At 39.0% G+C, this 15,250-nt stretch overlaps 1 protein-coding gene across 2 annotated transcripts in view; it reads left to right on the top strand.

Moving 5' to 3' along the window:
- Positions 1-15,250, top strand: part of PHACTR2 (phosphatase and actin regulator 2) — a 266,038-nt gene that overhangs the window by 138,194 nt on the left and 112,594 nt on the right. For both annotated transcript variants that reach the window (XM_006834608.1, XM_006834609.1), the window contains exon 2: positions 10,510-10,677. In XM_006834608.1, the coding sequence (XP_006834671.1) occupies positions 10,510-10,677 (168 nt within the window). The remainder of the gene's footprint in view (positions 1-10,509; positions 10,678-15,250) is intronic.

Raw genomic sequence — 15,250 nt, 5'->3', positions numbered from 1 at the left:
ATGGATTGGCCAAGTGACAGCATCGATGGACTCAAGCGTGGCAACAATAGTAAGGTTGGCCCAGCATCGGGCAGTGTTTTGTTCTGTTGTGCATAAGGTCGCTATGAGTCAGTACTGACTCAATGGCACCTAACCACAACAACAACAATAGAAAAGTAGTAAGACTGAATTGTCAAGGGTGGAAATTTTGTGAGAACAGAAAAACAAGGCAGATCCGTCAAGTTCCAACTCTCACAGGCTTCAATGTACATAATTCTGCCTTTCTTTATGAAAAAATAAATTGATTGTTCACCTGTAATCATGCTTAGTTGAGCTTCTAATTTAAAACGCTTCAATGCAACCTCAGAAGATGGCAGAAAGGTAACTTTAACGTTCCCAGAATCCTAGTTTATGGAAGGAGATATTGTTTACACTTTCCAGATAGACATTGGTAATCACATCCTTTCGTAAAGCAGAACTGTACACAATGCTAATCACTTTCAAGTATTCCATCATCCAAGGTCTTACTAAGACAACTTATTTTTTCATTTGGTTACTATGTAGTTTTGCTTTGAAATGCACATGTGCTAAAAATAACTCCATAGCTGAGTTTCACAGACATAGTGTTCAATGAAAGAAGACATACACAAGAGTGTGCTATGATTTCACTTAGCTGAAGTTCAAGAGCAGGTCAAACAAATCAGTGGTGATGGAAGACTAAGTCAAACAGTGGTAATCAGGGGAGTCGAGGGACGAGGATATTGAGTGGGAAAAGCACGGGATACCTTTCTGGATCACTGGAAGTTTTCTATCCTTGAACCCACCAACCTACCTGCCAGTTGCCATGGACTTGACATTGACTTATAGCAACCCCATGGTTGTTAGAGTAGAATTGGGTTTCACAGAATTTTCAAGAACTGATTTCTTGATTCTTTCTTCAAGGCACCTCTGAGTGGAGTCAAACTTCCAGTCTTTCTATTAGCCGCTGAGCATGTTAACTGTTTGTACTACCCAGGGAATTCCTCTGCCTTGAAATGGGTGGTAACTGTATGTGGCAAGAGCATTGGTTTTCTATATGTATGATGTAATTCAATTTAAAAAAATTCCATACTGTTATTTTTACTGACAGTGAAAAATGTTGCCGTATCCCCAGATCCCTTTAGATACATTTATCGTTTCTAACAAGTGAGGGAGGAATGAAAATTGAGAAATTTGGAGGCAAGTATCAGTAGCATCATTCTATGAGCAATGTTCCTCCAGAAGACTAACATCCTTTCATTATTCTCAATTGTAGTAAAGTTTTTCTTTTTTCTTTTAGCATCGTTTAATTGCTTTTTTTTTTTTTTTTTTTTTTACTATTAGTTTTGATCTTACTAAAAAGTAACTCTGGACTTGAAAAAAACAAAACAAACCCTGCCGTAGAGTTGATTTCTACTCACAGCAATTGTATAGGACAGAGTAGAACTGCCCCATAGAGTTTACAAGGCTAACTGTCACATCTTTCTCCTGCAGAGAGGCTGGTGGATTTGAACCACCAATCTTTTGGATAGCAGGCGAGCACTTTTAAACACTGCATCACCAAGATGCTTGGATTTTGAAAGGCAGTGGTGATTCAAAAAATATTTTTTGAACTATGATGATTATCTTAGTACTGATATCTTAAACCATCAACTGATGTCTTCTAAGCCAAATAAATCTTTTCCAACTCGTAAAATTCTATAAGGGAGCTTCAATTTTTACATTGACAAATTTAAAGAGGGATGAGAGAATTCTTGAGCTTATATATTTATGTATGTGCACACTGCTACTTAAAATTTAAGAATAATATGAAAGGGCTTCAAAAAGTTCATGGAAAAAGGAAATGAAAGGTAATAGAATTTCTGCACCTTGTGAAAACCCTTTTTGCAGTGGAGTCCTGGTGTTGCACTGTGGGAATAATACACTGGACCACAGGGTCGCTTTGACCCGCAAGGCCGATGGTTCAAATTCACCAGCCGATCCTCAGAAATCCTATACAGAGTCTCTATGATTCGAAACTGACTTGATGGTACTTAACAAACAACAACCATGTTTACACGTTCAAGGATATATCTAGATACATTTGCTTCTATTCTCTCCATAAATATATTTATCTTGTAAACACTGTGAGCCACAAATTCACCCACCGCCATCCAATTGATTCTGACTCACAACGACCCTGTATAGGCTTTCCAGGGCTGTAAATTTTTACAGGAGTAGAATGAGAATTTGTTTTGTTTTGTTTTGTTTTTGACATTACTTTAAAAACTCAACCACCTTAATTTGTTTGCTTTCAGGCCATTCCTCTTTAACTTCCCCCTGAAAGGATGCTCCTCTTTGTGGTTCCAATTCAGTTCTCTCACTCCCTGTGAAATATTTCTCAGTCACCCAAACAAACAAACCTATTGCCACCAGGTTCATCCTGACTCGTGACAACCCCAGGTGTTACTGAATAGAGCCCCATAAGGCTTTATTGGCTGCTATCTGTAACTGAGTCCTGGTGTGGTGCTATGGGTTAATGCTCTGGACTGCAAAGACAGTTTGAACCACAAGGTTGATGGTTCAGGCTCACCAGTCGCTCCTCCAAAACCGTGTACAGGGTAGCTATGGGTCAGAACCGACTCAACAGCACACAACAACAACATCTTTAATGGAAGCAGATTGTCAGATTGCCTTTCTTTCATTCTGCTTTAGGTTAACAGTAGAGTACAAACCATTTGTATAACCCGGGGCCTCCTGCAGTTACCCAGCTAGAGTTTATTGCTCCTCCCTTGGCTTTCCTGCCTCCTGTGGCCTAACACCCCGGCCCTAATACTATGGACCATGTCTTTTCATGACTATACTGTGAGCTCCTTAAGGGCAAGAATCATTCCTTACTGTCTCGATGATTCCTTCAGAAACCTTGCAGAAACCAGTGCCTGGCACTGAATTCAAGGATGTCCTGGGGCATGGTAGCACTGCATGGTACTGCGCTGGACTGCAAGGTTGGTTTGAACTGTGAACTTGGTTTCATTGGGAATTGACCAGATGGCAGTGGGTTTGGATTTGGTTTGCTTTCTGACATGGTAAGATACAGCTCATCTAATATTTTCCCTACCTCAGTCCTAGAAGCATTCATTTCTGCAAGGAGAGCTGGTTCCTTTTGTTAGAGAATGCTAAAGGGGTCATTGTTTCTGGTTCCTATCAATGGACAGAGAGAGGAAATACATACATGTATACTAAGCCATGTATATGTGTGTGTATATGTGTATGTATGCTGTTGTTAAGTGCCATTGAGTTGGTTTCGACCCGTAGCGACCCTGTATAGGGTTTCCCAGGAGTGGCTGGTGAGCTTGAACTGCTAACCTTGTGGTTCAAACTGACTTTGCAGTCTGGCACATTAACCCATAGCACCACACCAGTGCCACGTGTGTATGTGTGTATATATGTATATGTATTGTTGTTGTTATGTGCTATGGAGTCAGTTCCAACTCAGTGACCCTGCACAGGGTTTCCAAGGCTGCAAATCTTTACGGGAGCAGAAAGCCTCATCTTTCTCCTGCTGAACAGCTGGTAGTTTCGAACTACTGACCCTGAGGTTAGCAGCCCGATTCATAACCACTACGCTACCAGAGCTCCTTATGTATATGTATATATGATTGTTTCTCTGTGTACCATCTGTACCAATATTTGACCAAACATGAGTTCATACTAATGTCTCCAACTCTAATCCAGTGCCACATGGCTCATTCTTGCTTGCTTTTCTTGCTTATATGTAACCTCCTTCTCTAACAATGAGAAATCTGGTTCTCATCATCCGCCATTTAGAATCCACTTACTTATGTGTTCAAGCCCAGAGTATATGTACAAGAGTTGTCAGAATAGTTAACCTGTACTCCCTTGCCACATATTTTGACTCACTTGTCCCTTTTTCTCCTACTCCCCTGGCCATTCTTCTTACCCTCCAAAAATGAAGAGATATGACCCAGCCCAGTGTAATCACTGACTAATAAGGGAGTGAGGATCTCTTTTAGATAACTCAGAGAGAGCTCTGGGACTACAGTGATTAAATGTCCAGCTGCAAATCAGAAGGTCAGAGTTTTGAACCCACCCGCCATTCCATAGGAGAAATATGTGGCAGTCTGCTGACTTAAAGATTTACGGCTTTGGAAACCTTGTGTGGTAGTTCTACTCCTTTCTTATGAGATCGACTCACAAGGTCTCTATGAGTTGGAATTGACTTACTGGCAATGGATTTGTGTGTTTTTTTTGTCGTTGGGATTTTTAGATAAGTCAAGACTAAGACAGCCATTTGACAGGTTTAGAAACTATTATCCAATTTCATCTTCAGTGGTTCATTCTGACCTTATGGCCTACTTGGTTCTGTGCCCAGAAAACGTGTGTGTGCCTTTGTGTATGATAGCACGTATCCTGAGTCATTGTTTCAGTTGAGAGGAACGCCTCATATAAGTGTAGGAAATAAAGCTAAACATTCCCTAAGCACTGCTAATGTTCCCTTGCCATATGTTTTGTGGCCTTTAAAGGGGATAGTGGCAGGATTGTAAGTAATGCAAACATAAAAACTGAAAGAAATAAAAATCTAGCATGATAATGGTACATGTTGTTGTTGTTAAGTGTTGTCGAGTCGGTTCTGACTCATAGCAACCCTGTGTAGGTTTTCCAAGGAGCTGCTGGTGAATTTGAACTGCCAACTTTGTGCTTCAACCAACCTTGCGGTCCAGTACTTATCCTACAGTACCACCCCAAGACTCCATAGCTGTGTATGAGCATAGTAAATTATAGAGGCAACATGAAAACAACCTAGAAACCACAACTTAAGGAAATCAGTTTTGTTTTTCACTACATTTCCACTCCTGATTTTAAATATCAGATATCTTTGTGCCGAGCCCTGATTTTGATGAATCTGATGGCTGTAGGCGGAAAGCAAATAATTGGCTAAAGTGATGTTTTTAGCTGTTTTGTACATTTTTGTTTGTTTCTTGTAATCATTGTGTCTAGAAAACCAATTGGTAAATATTTATAAATCCTGTTTAGAGATTTGCTAATTTCGAATTCATTTCCTTTCCATTAGGAAAGGATTTACTGTGAAGTTAAATACTAAGCCACATTTCTTTCTCTTTCTAAGTGATTGAAATAATTATATGTGGATAAAGATCAAAGATCATTATCTAAAAGATCACATAACTATTGAACATTATAAGAATACTACAAACTCTCATATTGTTGTTGTTAAAAAGTGCCACCAAGTCGGTTCTAACTCATAGCAATCTAGTATAGGGTTTCCAAGGAACAACTGGGGAATCTGAATTGCTGACCCTGTAGTCCTGCAGTTATCCTATAGTCTTACAAACTCTCATGGTAAGTAGATTTACTGTTATGAAAAAATTCTCACCTCTCGGCCCCAATAAAGGAAAGATTCTCCAAGCCTATAGTTCATTTTAATATGGTCATTTCTATACTCATTTATCTATGGCCATTAGGGGCACATTTGAATTGGACTGTCTCATTGATAAATATCTGTTTAAAGAAAAGTAAAGCCTGCATGTACTCTTTGAATTCTTACCAAATGGTGGTGTGAGGAGGTCTTGGTAGTGTGGACTTGTTTCAGTGAGAAAGTAGACTGATCCGTGTCACTTCGCACTTTTACATTTGAATATCCAATGATATTTCTAAATATGTCATATTTCCAAATGTTGATCTCAAGTGTGAAAACTTGTGATGAATGACAAGTCAGTCTTGATAACATGAGAATCAATCAAAATTACACATCCAAAAGGAAATGTAGACTTCCTTCTGGGATGCACCTGGCAGTTTGTTAGTAACTGTATATGAAGGCTTTTACGATAAACTGTTTGGAAAGAACATTTTAAATTAATTTTAGTCACTAATTAGTCCAAAACAATAATTATGGGAATGTCAGGAACACTGGCATATCCAGGTATCTGGAAGAAAGAAGAGAGAGAGTTCAACTTCTCTCTATGCTACTCTGATGTGGGTGATGGTTCTCTTCAGGTTCGTGATCTAAGAGAATTACAATGGAAAATGGACCAACTATATCAGCCTGTGGTTTCCAATTTCAAGTTTGGTTAGCTGTCAGTGTGACCAGGTGATACAAATGGTTAAAGTGCTTGTCTGCTAAATGAAAGATCAGAGGTTCCAGTCCAACCAGAGGTACCTCAGAAGAGAGCTCTTGTGATTTACATCCAAAAAATCAGCTGCTGAAAATGCAATGGAGACAATTCTACTCTCAAAACCCTGACTAATGGTTTCTACACAAGTCACCGTGACAGAAACTGTTTCTAACTGGTGGGAAACTTTTTTTGTTGTTGAGTGCCATCAAGTCGGTACCATCTCATAGAGACCCTGCATAGAGTTTCCAAGGAGCAGTTAGTGGGTTTGAACCCACCAAGTTTGCGGTTCAAACTAACGTTGTTGTTGTTCAGTGCTTATCCTACAACACCACACCCTAATTCTGTGGTTAACTGTAATAGCACAGTAATTGTGTAAATCACAGATGGATTCACTTGATCAGAAAATATATGTGTATTTGTGTACTGCAGTGACCGTTAGAATTGACCTAGATCCTTACCAGAATTTGATCAGGAAAAAGATGTGTATGTATGTACTGCTGTGGCCATTAGAACTGACCCAAACCCTTCCTAGGGTAGAGATAAAGACTAGAACTATAAATGCATAATAAATAAATACAATGGCAGTTAATTTCTTATGCAGCTATGAATTTAACATTAAGACGTTTATTTTCCACTCATCAACTCTCTTCCTCAGTCTCCCTAACTCTACCTTCTATCACCTAGGGCAGGGGTGGGGAACGTCCAGCCTACAGGCTGTATAAGGCCCACAAAGTCATTTGGTCTGGCCTTGCCAAGGCAGCCACAGTTCCAGCCATCACGTTGTTGTTGTTATATGCTGTTGAGTCGGTTCCAACCCATAGTGACCTGTATAGGGTTTCCGAGGAGTGACTGGTGAGCTTGAACTGCCAACCTTGCAGTTCAAATGGCTTTGCAGTCTGGCGCATTAACCCACAGTGCCACATCAGGACTCCAGCCATCACATTAGGAGTGAGTTAATTAAATGTTTGGCCAAATATAGCAGGCTAATTTCTAAATTGGTAATTTTGCATAGCATGTGAATGATGTTAAAAATATCCAAATGGCTCTTGGCAGAAAAAAGGTTCCCTACCTGGAGTTCCTGGTATGGTGCCATGGGATAAGCACTCAACATCAAGGTCAGTTTGAACTGCAAGATCGGTGGTTCAAACTCACCAGCCACTCTTCTGAAACTTTGTACAGGCTACCTGTGAGTCGGAACTGACTTGATGGCACACAATAACAACAACCCATGACCTAGGGGAGTAATTTTTGGTTTTTGCTTTTGTTTTCAGGGGCGGAAATTGACTATGCTTCATTGGTTCAGATGGAAAGCAAACTTTTTGGAGAGTGTTGAGGAACTGGATATGTGGATTTGGAGAAAGATCCCACTCTACTGTAGAAAAATGAGAAATCAATATGTGTCTATAGTCAGAGAGATGACACTTGAGATGGAAGCTTTAGTGCTTATGTTTGCAATAATCAGCCTTTTTATCTTTCACAACATTTGAATTGTTCAAAACTAAGCCCTTCAGTGAGAGCTTGGTGTGAAGTCTTAAAAAAGAAGACAGAAGCCATGTATGCAATAACTCAGTGGCTTTGTGCCCTGTAAGGAAGGCAGCTGGGCAGGAGTGGACGTGATGTACATAGGATTTTTACTGCACCACAAAGTCTGTGTATTCTGTATCTCCCTCTACCAGTTATGTAATGGCTGAAGTGGGCTAAGTGGAGTTAGGACCCACATAGAAGAATTGGTCAGTGCAGAGTTTGCATCTCTAGTTTGCCCTACTGATGCACAGCCTCTGGGTAGCTCTCTACCCAGATAGCATCTGAAATTAGACGAGACTCTAATCATGAGAAGCACTGCTTTCTTTTATCATCCTTGCTTGGAAGGAGAGTTTGTAAAGCTTTAGGTGTTGACATCTCTTGATTTTCTTTTTTGATTCAGTTTGAGATCTTCCCCATTTTTTTGCAATAAGAAGTGATTTTTCAGTTAATACCTGGACACTTTTGTATTGTGTATTGAGACTGGATCTTATGGAAATGTTCAGTGTTAACTGACTTTGTCAGACATCTCTCTAGTGGAGAGACACGAGTGGGGATGGTGAGGGGGTAGTTACCATCTCATTATTGCCAGGTAGAGGTGGAAATTCAGATTCTCCACTTGGACTCCCTTGACACCGGATGTAGGGGAGTGGAGTGTGCACTGGGGAGGTGGGACCCTCATTACTGCTGAGTGGCATGAGATTTCTGACTTTCCACATGGTCTTCACTGATGCCATGGTGGGGTAGTCTAGTTAGCCCTGGATGGTGGTGAAAGACCTCCTCTGACACTACCCTGGTGGGGAAGAGGAACCTCATGCTGCCAGGTCAGATGGAAAGTCCAGGTTCCCCATATGTTCTCCATGGTACCATGGTGTACACCTCAGTCATGGTCCAGCTGACAGGAATGAAGACCTGGGCTCCCCCTTGATGACACTGTTTGGATGGAGGTGTTAGAACTCCTTCTCATCACCTCTGGAGAGTACACATCTTGTGTCTCTACTCTGCCTTTTGCTGCCTTAGATGGCTAACTGTTTCTTTTCTGGTGTTTGACTGGGATAGAGCAGTTATCATTTGAAAGTTTTATGTCTTGCTAGGCTGCCCCTTTCCTGGTCATTTGACTAGAGAGAGCATGCTCTTATGGAGACTTTTTTGATCTGTGCCATTGGTCTTTCTGGCTTCTTTAGTACAAGTCTGGGACATATGAGGCACAAACCGAGGACTCTGCCCACACCATGCTCTTCTTTGGGTCTTGGTGGCCCAAGCCAGGCTGCCTTCTCACCATCTTTCAGAGTCTTAATATGTTTGTTTTATGCATCATGCCCAGAATTTTTTAGTTGTATTTACGAGTAGGAAAAAGTAAGTTTCCTTTATCTTCATCAAAGCAGAAGCTCTTGTCATTCAGGTTTGGTTTTGTTTTTCCAGTATTTTACTGTAAAGAATTTATACATGCAGAGATGGTGTAAGAACTGTATAGCTAACTGACACTCTCCCATCACCTAGTTGAAGTCCTAACATTTTATAACTTACTACTTTATTGCACATTTCTCCATTTGCCCATTCCACCTGTAGATCCTTGTGGTATTTTTAGATGACAATCAATATGCCTACCAGCTGCTCCTCAGAAACCCTATACAGGGTCGCTATGGGTCGGAACCGACTCAACGGCACTTAACAACAACAACATCAGTATGATTCACCCCTAAACACTCCAGCTTGCATATTAATTACAGTCCATATGTGTGCATGTCTTTTTAAAGTAAATTTTACATAAAGTTAAATGCACAAACTTGTTTCTACCATTTGAAGAGCTTTATGTAAAACAGTGCTTCCTGAGATCATTTTTATCACCCCAGGAACTTCCTTTAAGCCCATTCTGAATGAATTCCCACCTTCACTTCACTCCAAGAAGCAAGGATTGTTTTGATTTTCTTTTCTTTCAGAGATTAGTTTTGCTTATTTTAGAAGTTGATATAAATGGAACCATGTGCATGGCTTTTTCTTTTTTTTCTTCTTAGCACAGTGTTGTTGAGATATAGCCATGTTGTTGTATGAACCAATTACTCATTTCTTCATTGCTGAGTGGTATTTCATTCAATGAGTAATATTACAATTATTTATCCATTCTCCTATTGATATTCTAGTTTTTTGCCATTAAATTTTGGTAGTTGGAATAATACAATTTATTGGTATCTTCCTGCTCTTTTGAACCTATTGCAAGGCAGCTTAAGGTTTTGTGCTGCACTTCTGATAAATAAAATGATGAAGGTAGAAAATTATAATGTTTCCTCATACACAATACCCACATCTCCTATGCATGTCTTACTGTTAATGCTGTCAGTTTATTTGTAGCTAAAAAGTGTTTAGTATTGGAGCAAAAAGATAGTTCTAGCATTATAAAAATTGGAATTTAGATTCTTGGCACTAAATTTTATTTTGTGAAGGAGAAACCATGGTTTTAACTAAACCATAACTATAATATTTATTATTGAGAATGCCAAACTGCTCTCTAGAGGAACATCCTATTTCAGAAATTTTTAGAATATTCAATTCCTACACAAAATGTTGATGTCATTTTTGCAGCTGGACTTAGCTGTCTTTCTCAGACCCTTGTATCTAAGACTCTCACTACTTTTCCTCTTCCTGAAAGTGAATACCTAAGGGGACTGTAATTTCTGATCAATTGATTTACTGGTTGATATCAGGGGAGTCCTGCTAGCTGGGAATTGGAACAAAATAAACTTGATATGAAATTCCAGTTAGAGTGGATGTACTAACTGTTGACAGCCCAGGAAGAAATAGATAATGCTGTTTCAAACTTTTATTACAGTTCTTTTCTGACTTCATTTTTCTCTTTCTACAGTTGATGGACTAGACAAAGCTTCTATAGCAAACTCAGATGGCCCAACAGCAGGTTCCCAAACACCTCCCTTCAAGAGAAAGGGGAAACTATCCACCATTGGTAAAATCTTTAAGCCTTGGAAATGGAGGAAAAAGAAGACCAGTGACAAATTTAGAGAAACCTCAGCAGGTACGAGTATCACATACACAAAGTAAATTCTCAAATTTTCAGAAGATGGGGGAAATTGTATTTTGCAGTTTTTTTCAGTGTTTCTCTCCCCCGCCCCGCCCCCCCCCCAGAAAATTATCCATATTTAAAATGCAATTATTTCATTTAAGGAAGACTGGCCCTCTTTCCCTCCCCTTTCTCTTCACTTTGAATTTCTAATATATTAGATATATATTCTAATATAGTCATTTTAATATGTACTTGTGTTTATTAAATGAGGATCTCTGGTGGCCCAGTGCATTAAGCTTGGCTTCTAACTGTGAAGTTGCTGCTTCAAACCTGTAAGACACTCCTTGGGAGAAAGATGAGGCTGTCTGCTCCTATAAAGCTTTACAGTCTTGGAGGCCCTATGGAGCAGTTCTGCTCTGCCCCATAGGGTTGCCCTGAGTAGAATCAACTCAGTGGCAGTGAGTTTGATAACTTGTAAACTAATATAAAAGACTGATGTATGGGGCGGAGAGGAAACTGGAAGTGGGAATGTTATTCATCCACCTTGTGAATACTAGGAACTATTTTTGATTCATTTATGAAATATATATTGCTATATGTGGATCCACATAGTTCCAATTAATGTTTATGCAACCTATTCCTTTTTTACAACTTCAAATTTTCAGAGTTTATACTTCATACAGTTCATATTTCAATTGTTAATGGATGTTTTTTACTGTTCTTCTCATTTTGATTGTGCCCAATCATCAAATGAAGGTTCTGAAAGCTTTACTCCATCCATATCATTAAGGTCAACTCTACTTTGAGGAGGCAGCTGTTCCCCAGTCCTATTCTGAGTGCCCTCTAATGTGAGGGACTCATCTTTAAACACTATATCAGACAATGTTTCCCTGCTATTCATAAGATTTTCAGTGGCTGACTATTCAGAAGAGGTCCACATTTCCTTCTTCCTAATCAGTCTTATTCTATAAACTCCACTGAAATTTGCCCACCATGGGTGAATATGCTGGTATTTAAAATACCAGTGGCATAGCTTCCAGCATCACAGTAATACACAAACCACCACAATATGACAAACTGACAGATGAGTGATGAGTACTTTGTTCCTTGTACAGTGAGGTGTAATCCGTACTGAAGTTTGTATTCTTTGCACTTGATCAGAAAGTGTTTCAGAAGCCAGATGATACAACCTGGCTTCCAGCAAGCCAGGTTGTGTCATCTGCATATCACAGATTTTTAATGAGCCTTCCTCCAATGTTGATATCGTATTATTCTTCATATAGTCCAGCTTCTCAGATTATTTGTTCAGCATATAGTTTATGTGGCAAAATGATACAACTGTGGTGCAAACCTTTCCTGATTAAACCGTTTAGTATCCCCATGTTCTGTGCTAATGATTGCCTCATGGTCTATGTATAGGTTCCTCATGAGCTCATGAGGTCTGGAACTCCTGTTCTTCACAATGTTGTCCATAATTTGTTATGATCCACCCAGTCAAATGTGTTTACATAGTCAATAAAGCAAAAGTAAACATCTTTCTGATATTTTCGGCCTTCAGCCAAGATCCATCTGATGTCAGTAATGATACCCTCATTCCACAGCCTCTTCTGAATGTGGCTCGAATTTCTGGCAGCTCCCTGTCAATGTAATGCTGCAACTGCTTTTGAATTATTGTCAGAAAAATTTTACTTGATGTGATATTGATGATATTGTTTGATAATTCCACATTCTGCTGGGTTGCCTTTTTTTGGAATGGGTATAAATATAGATCTCATCCAGTTGGCTGGTCAGGTAGCTATCTTCCAAATTTCTTGGCATAGATCAAAGAGTGCTTCCTTCACTGCATTAGTTTGTTGAAACACTTCAATTCCATCCATTCCTGGAGCCTTGTTTTTTGCCATTTCCTTCAGTTCAGCTTCGACGTCTTCCTTCATACGCTCAAGAACCAATGGTATTGAAGAAAGATGTTGATTGGTCTTCCTCCAGTTTTGATGCTGTGTTCGTCTTTATATGCTCCAGCTTCTGAGAGTATGTGCTGGGCATACAGATTAAGTAAATCTGGTGAAAGGATGCAGGTGAAGTACACAACTTTCCCCCTTGTTCTGTTCAAATGACTACCTCTGGGTCTATTTACTGGTGCCACATGAACACAACTCTTTGGAATGGACACTTTTATGAATCTCGTACAGTTTGTTGGCCATGTAGATGTCTTTCAACTTTCTTGGCAGATAAGTGAACACTTTAAGCATTATATACATTTTTTGAAACATCTTAATTGGTATTCCGTCAACAACCAGAGCCTTGTTTTTCTACCATTGCCTTTATTGCAACTGGAGTTCTTTTAATATCATGGGTTTTTTATCATACCTTTTGAAATGGTTGAACATCAACCAATTCTTTGTGGTACAATGACTGTCTATTCCTTCCCTCTTCTTTTGATGGTTTCTACACCATTCAATATTTTACCCATAGAATCCTTCAAAGTTGCAATGCAGGGTTTAAAATTTTGCATAGTTCTTTCATCTTAAGTAATACCAAGTATGCTTTTTCTTTCTGGTTTCTAATTCCAGGTCCTTGCACATTTCATTATAAGAAGGCTTTTTTTTTTTTTTAATTACATTATATTTTACTTTAATTGGAAGCTTGTATAATATTTGTATAAGACTTTACTTTATATTCTCAGGCTGCCCTTTGGAATCTTCCATTCAAATATTGTAAAACTACATCATTTCTTTCCTTTGCTTTAACTACTCTGCTTTCAAGAACACATTTAAGAGTTTCTTCTGATATCTAGTTTGGTCATTTCTTTCTTTCCTATTTTTTTTTTTCCTTTTGCTTTCTTCATATATAATGTCATTCATATCATTCCACAACTCATCTGGTCTTTGGTCATTATTGTTCAGTGAGTCAATCCATTCTTGATAGAGTCGAATAGATACACTCAAGATTGTGCTTTGGCTCTCATGGACGTGTTTTCATTTTCCTCAGCTTCATTTGAACTTGCATGTGAGCATTTGATAGTCTGTTCCAGTAAGCCCCTGGTTTTATTTTAACTGATGATACTAAGCTTCTCCATCGTCTCTTTCCACAGTTGTAGTTGAGTTGCTTCCTGTGTGTTCCATCTGGTGAGGTCTGAATTTATAGTCACCATTTATGTTGTTGAAAAAAAGGTATTTCAATGAGTAAGTTATTGGTGTTCTAAGTTCTTTCATATTCTCTCCTGCATTGTTTTATCACTAAAGTCATGTTTTCCAACTACTGATCCTTCTTCTTTATTTCTACTTTCTCATTCCAATCACCAGCAATTATCAATGCATCTTGATTGCATGTTGGATCAATTTTAGGCTTCAGAGGTTGGTAAAAATATTTAATTTCTTCATCTTTGATATTATTGATTGGTGCATAAATTTGAGTAATAGTCTTATTGACTATAGTATCTTAATGATAAGATAACACAATAATTTTCTCCACAATTTTTATTACTTGAACAGCCTCAACTATATTTTCACTGTTTAAAATCAAAGCTAGAATAGACGTTCCTTTGTTTTGAAAAATTTAAGTATCCAATAGAAAATGAATTGTTTTTGTTGTGAAGTACCATCAAGTCAGTTCTGACTCAGTGACCCTGTATAGAATTCCAAGGCTTGGAAATCTTTGCAGAAGCAGAAAGCCTCATCTTTCCTCCTCAGAGCATTTGGTGGGCATGAACCACCAACCTTGTGGTTAGCAGTCCAGTGTTCATCCTACAGTGAAAATGAGTATCTTGTATAGACATCCAGGAAATGAAAAGAGCCACAATACTCTATGTTACTCCTCTGCTCACTTCATTTTCTCTCTATGGAAAACACCACCCAACTCGCCCTAAGAGGATGATCTTTTTTATCCGTTTGTATGAATATATTTTATGTTCTTTTTTACTTGATACTTCTTTGTATCCTTTGAGGATCCCTGGTTAATATAGTGGGTTATGTGTTGAGCTGCTAACTGCAAAGTCAGCATTTCTAATCTACTAGCTGCTCCATGGGAAAAAGATGAAGCTTTTTGCTCCTATAAACGTTTATAGCCTGGGAAACCCTCTGCAGGGTCTCTGTGAGTCAGAACCGACTCAACAGCACACCACCACCACATAGTCTTTGGCTCTTGTTGTCCCTACATACTTTCTGGTAGTGCCTTTTTACGGTGTTGTACTTAGTTGCCACGAAGTCACTTCCATGCCATAGCAATCCATGGACAACAGACTTGGCCGTGTCCTGCGCCATCTTCACAGTGGTTTATTTGGTTAAGACCATTGTTACAGCACTGTGTACCTTGAATGCCTTCCTACCTAACGGTCTCATCTTGCAGCAATGTACCTAACAATATTTTCCTTTGAGCCATAGGATTTTTTTTTTCAGTCTCTCCATACCATATTCTTTAACTATATAATGTACATTACAGATGATACAATCACAACAAATTAGGAGTTCTAGTGGCATAGTGGTTATGCGTTAGATTGCTAACTGCAAGGTCAGCAGCAGTTTGAATCTACCAGTCACTGTTCAGGAGACAGAGGAGACTTTTTGCTCCCATAAAGATTTATTGCCAT

Source organism: Chrysochloris asiatica, unplaced genomic scaffold, assembly GCF_000296735.1.
Source record: "Chrysochloris asiatica unplaced genomic scaffold, ChrAsi1.0 scaffold00013, whole genome shotgun sequence".
Lineage (NCBI taxonomy): Eukaryota > Metazoa > Chordata > Mammalia > Afrosoricida > Chrysochloridae > Chrysochloris > Chrysochloris asiatica.
This window is presented reverse-complemented; position numbering and strand designations above follow the sequence as displayed.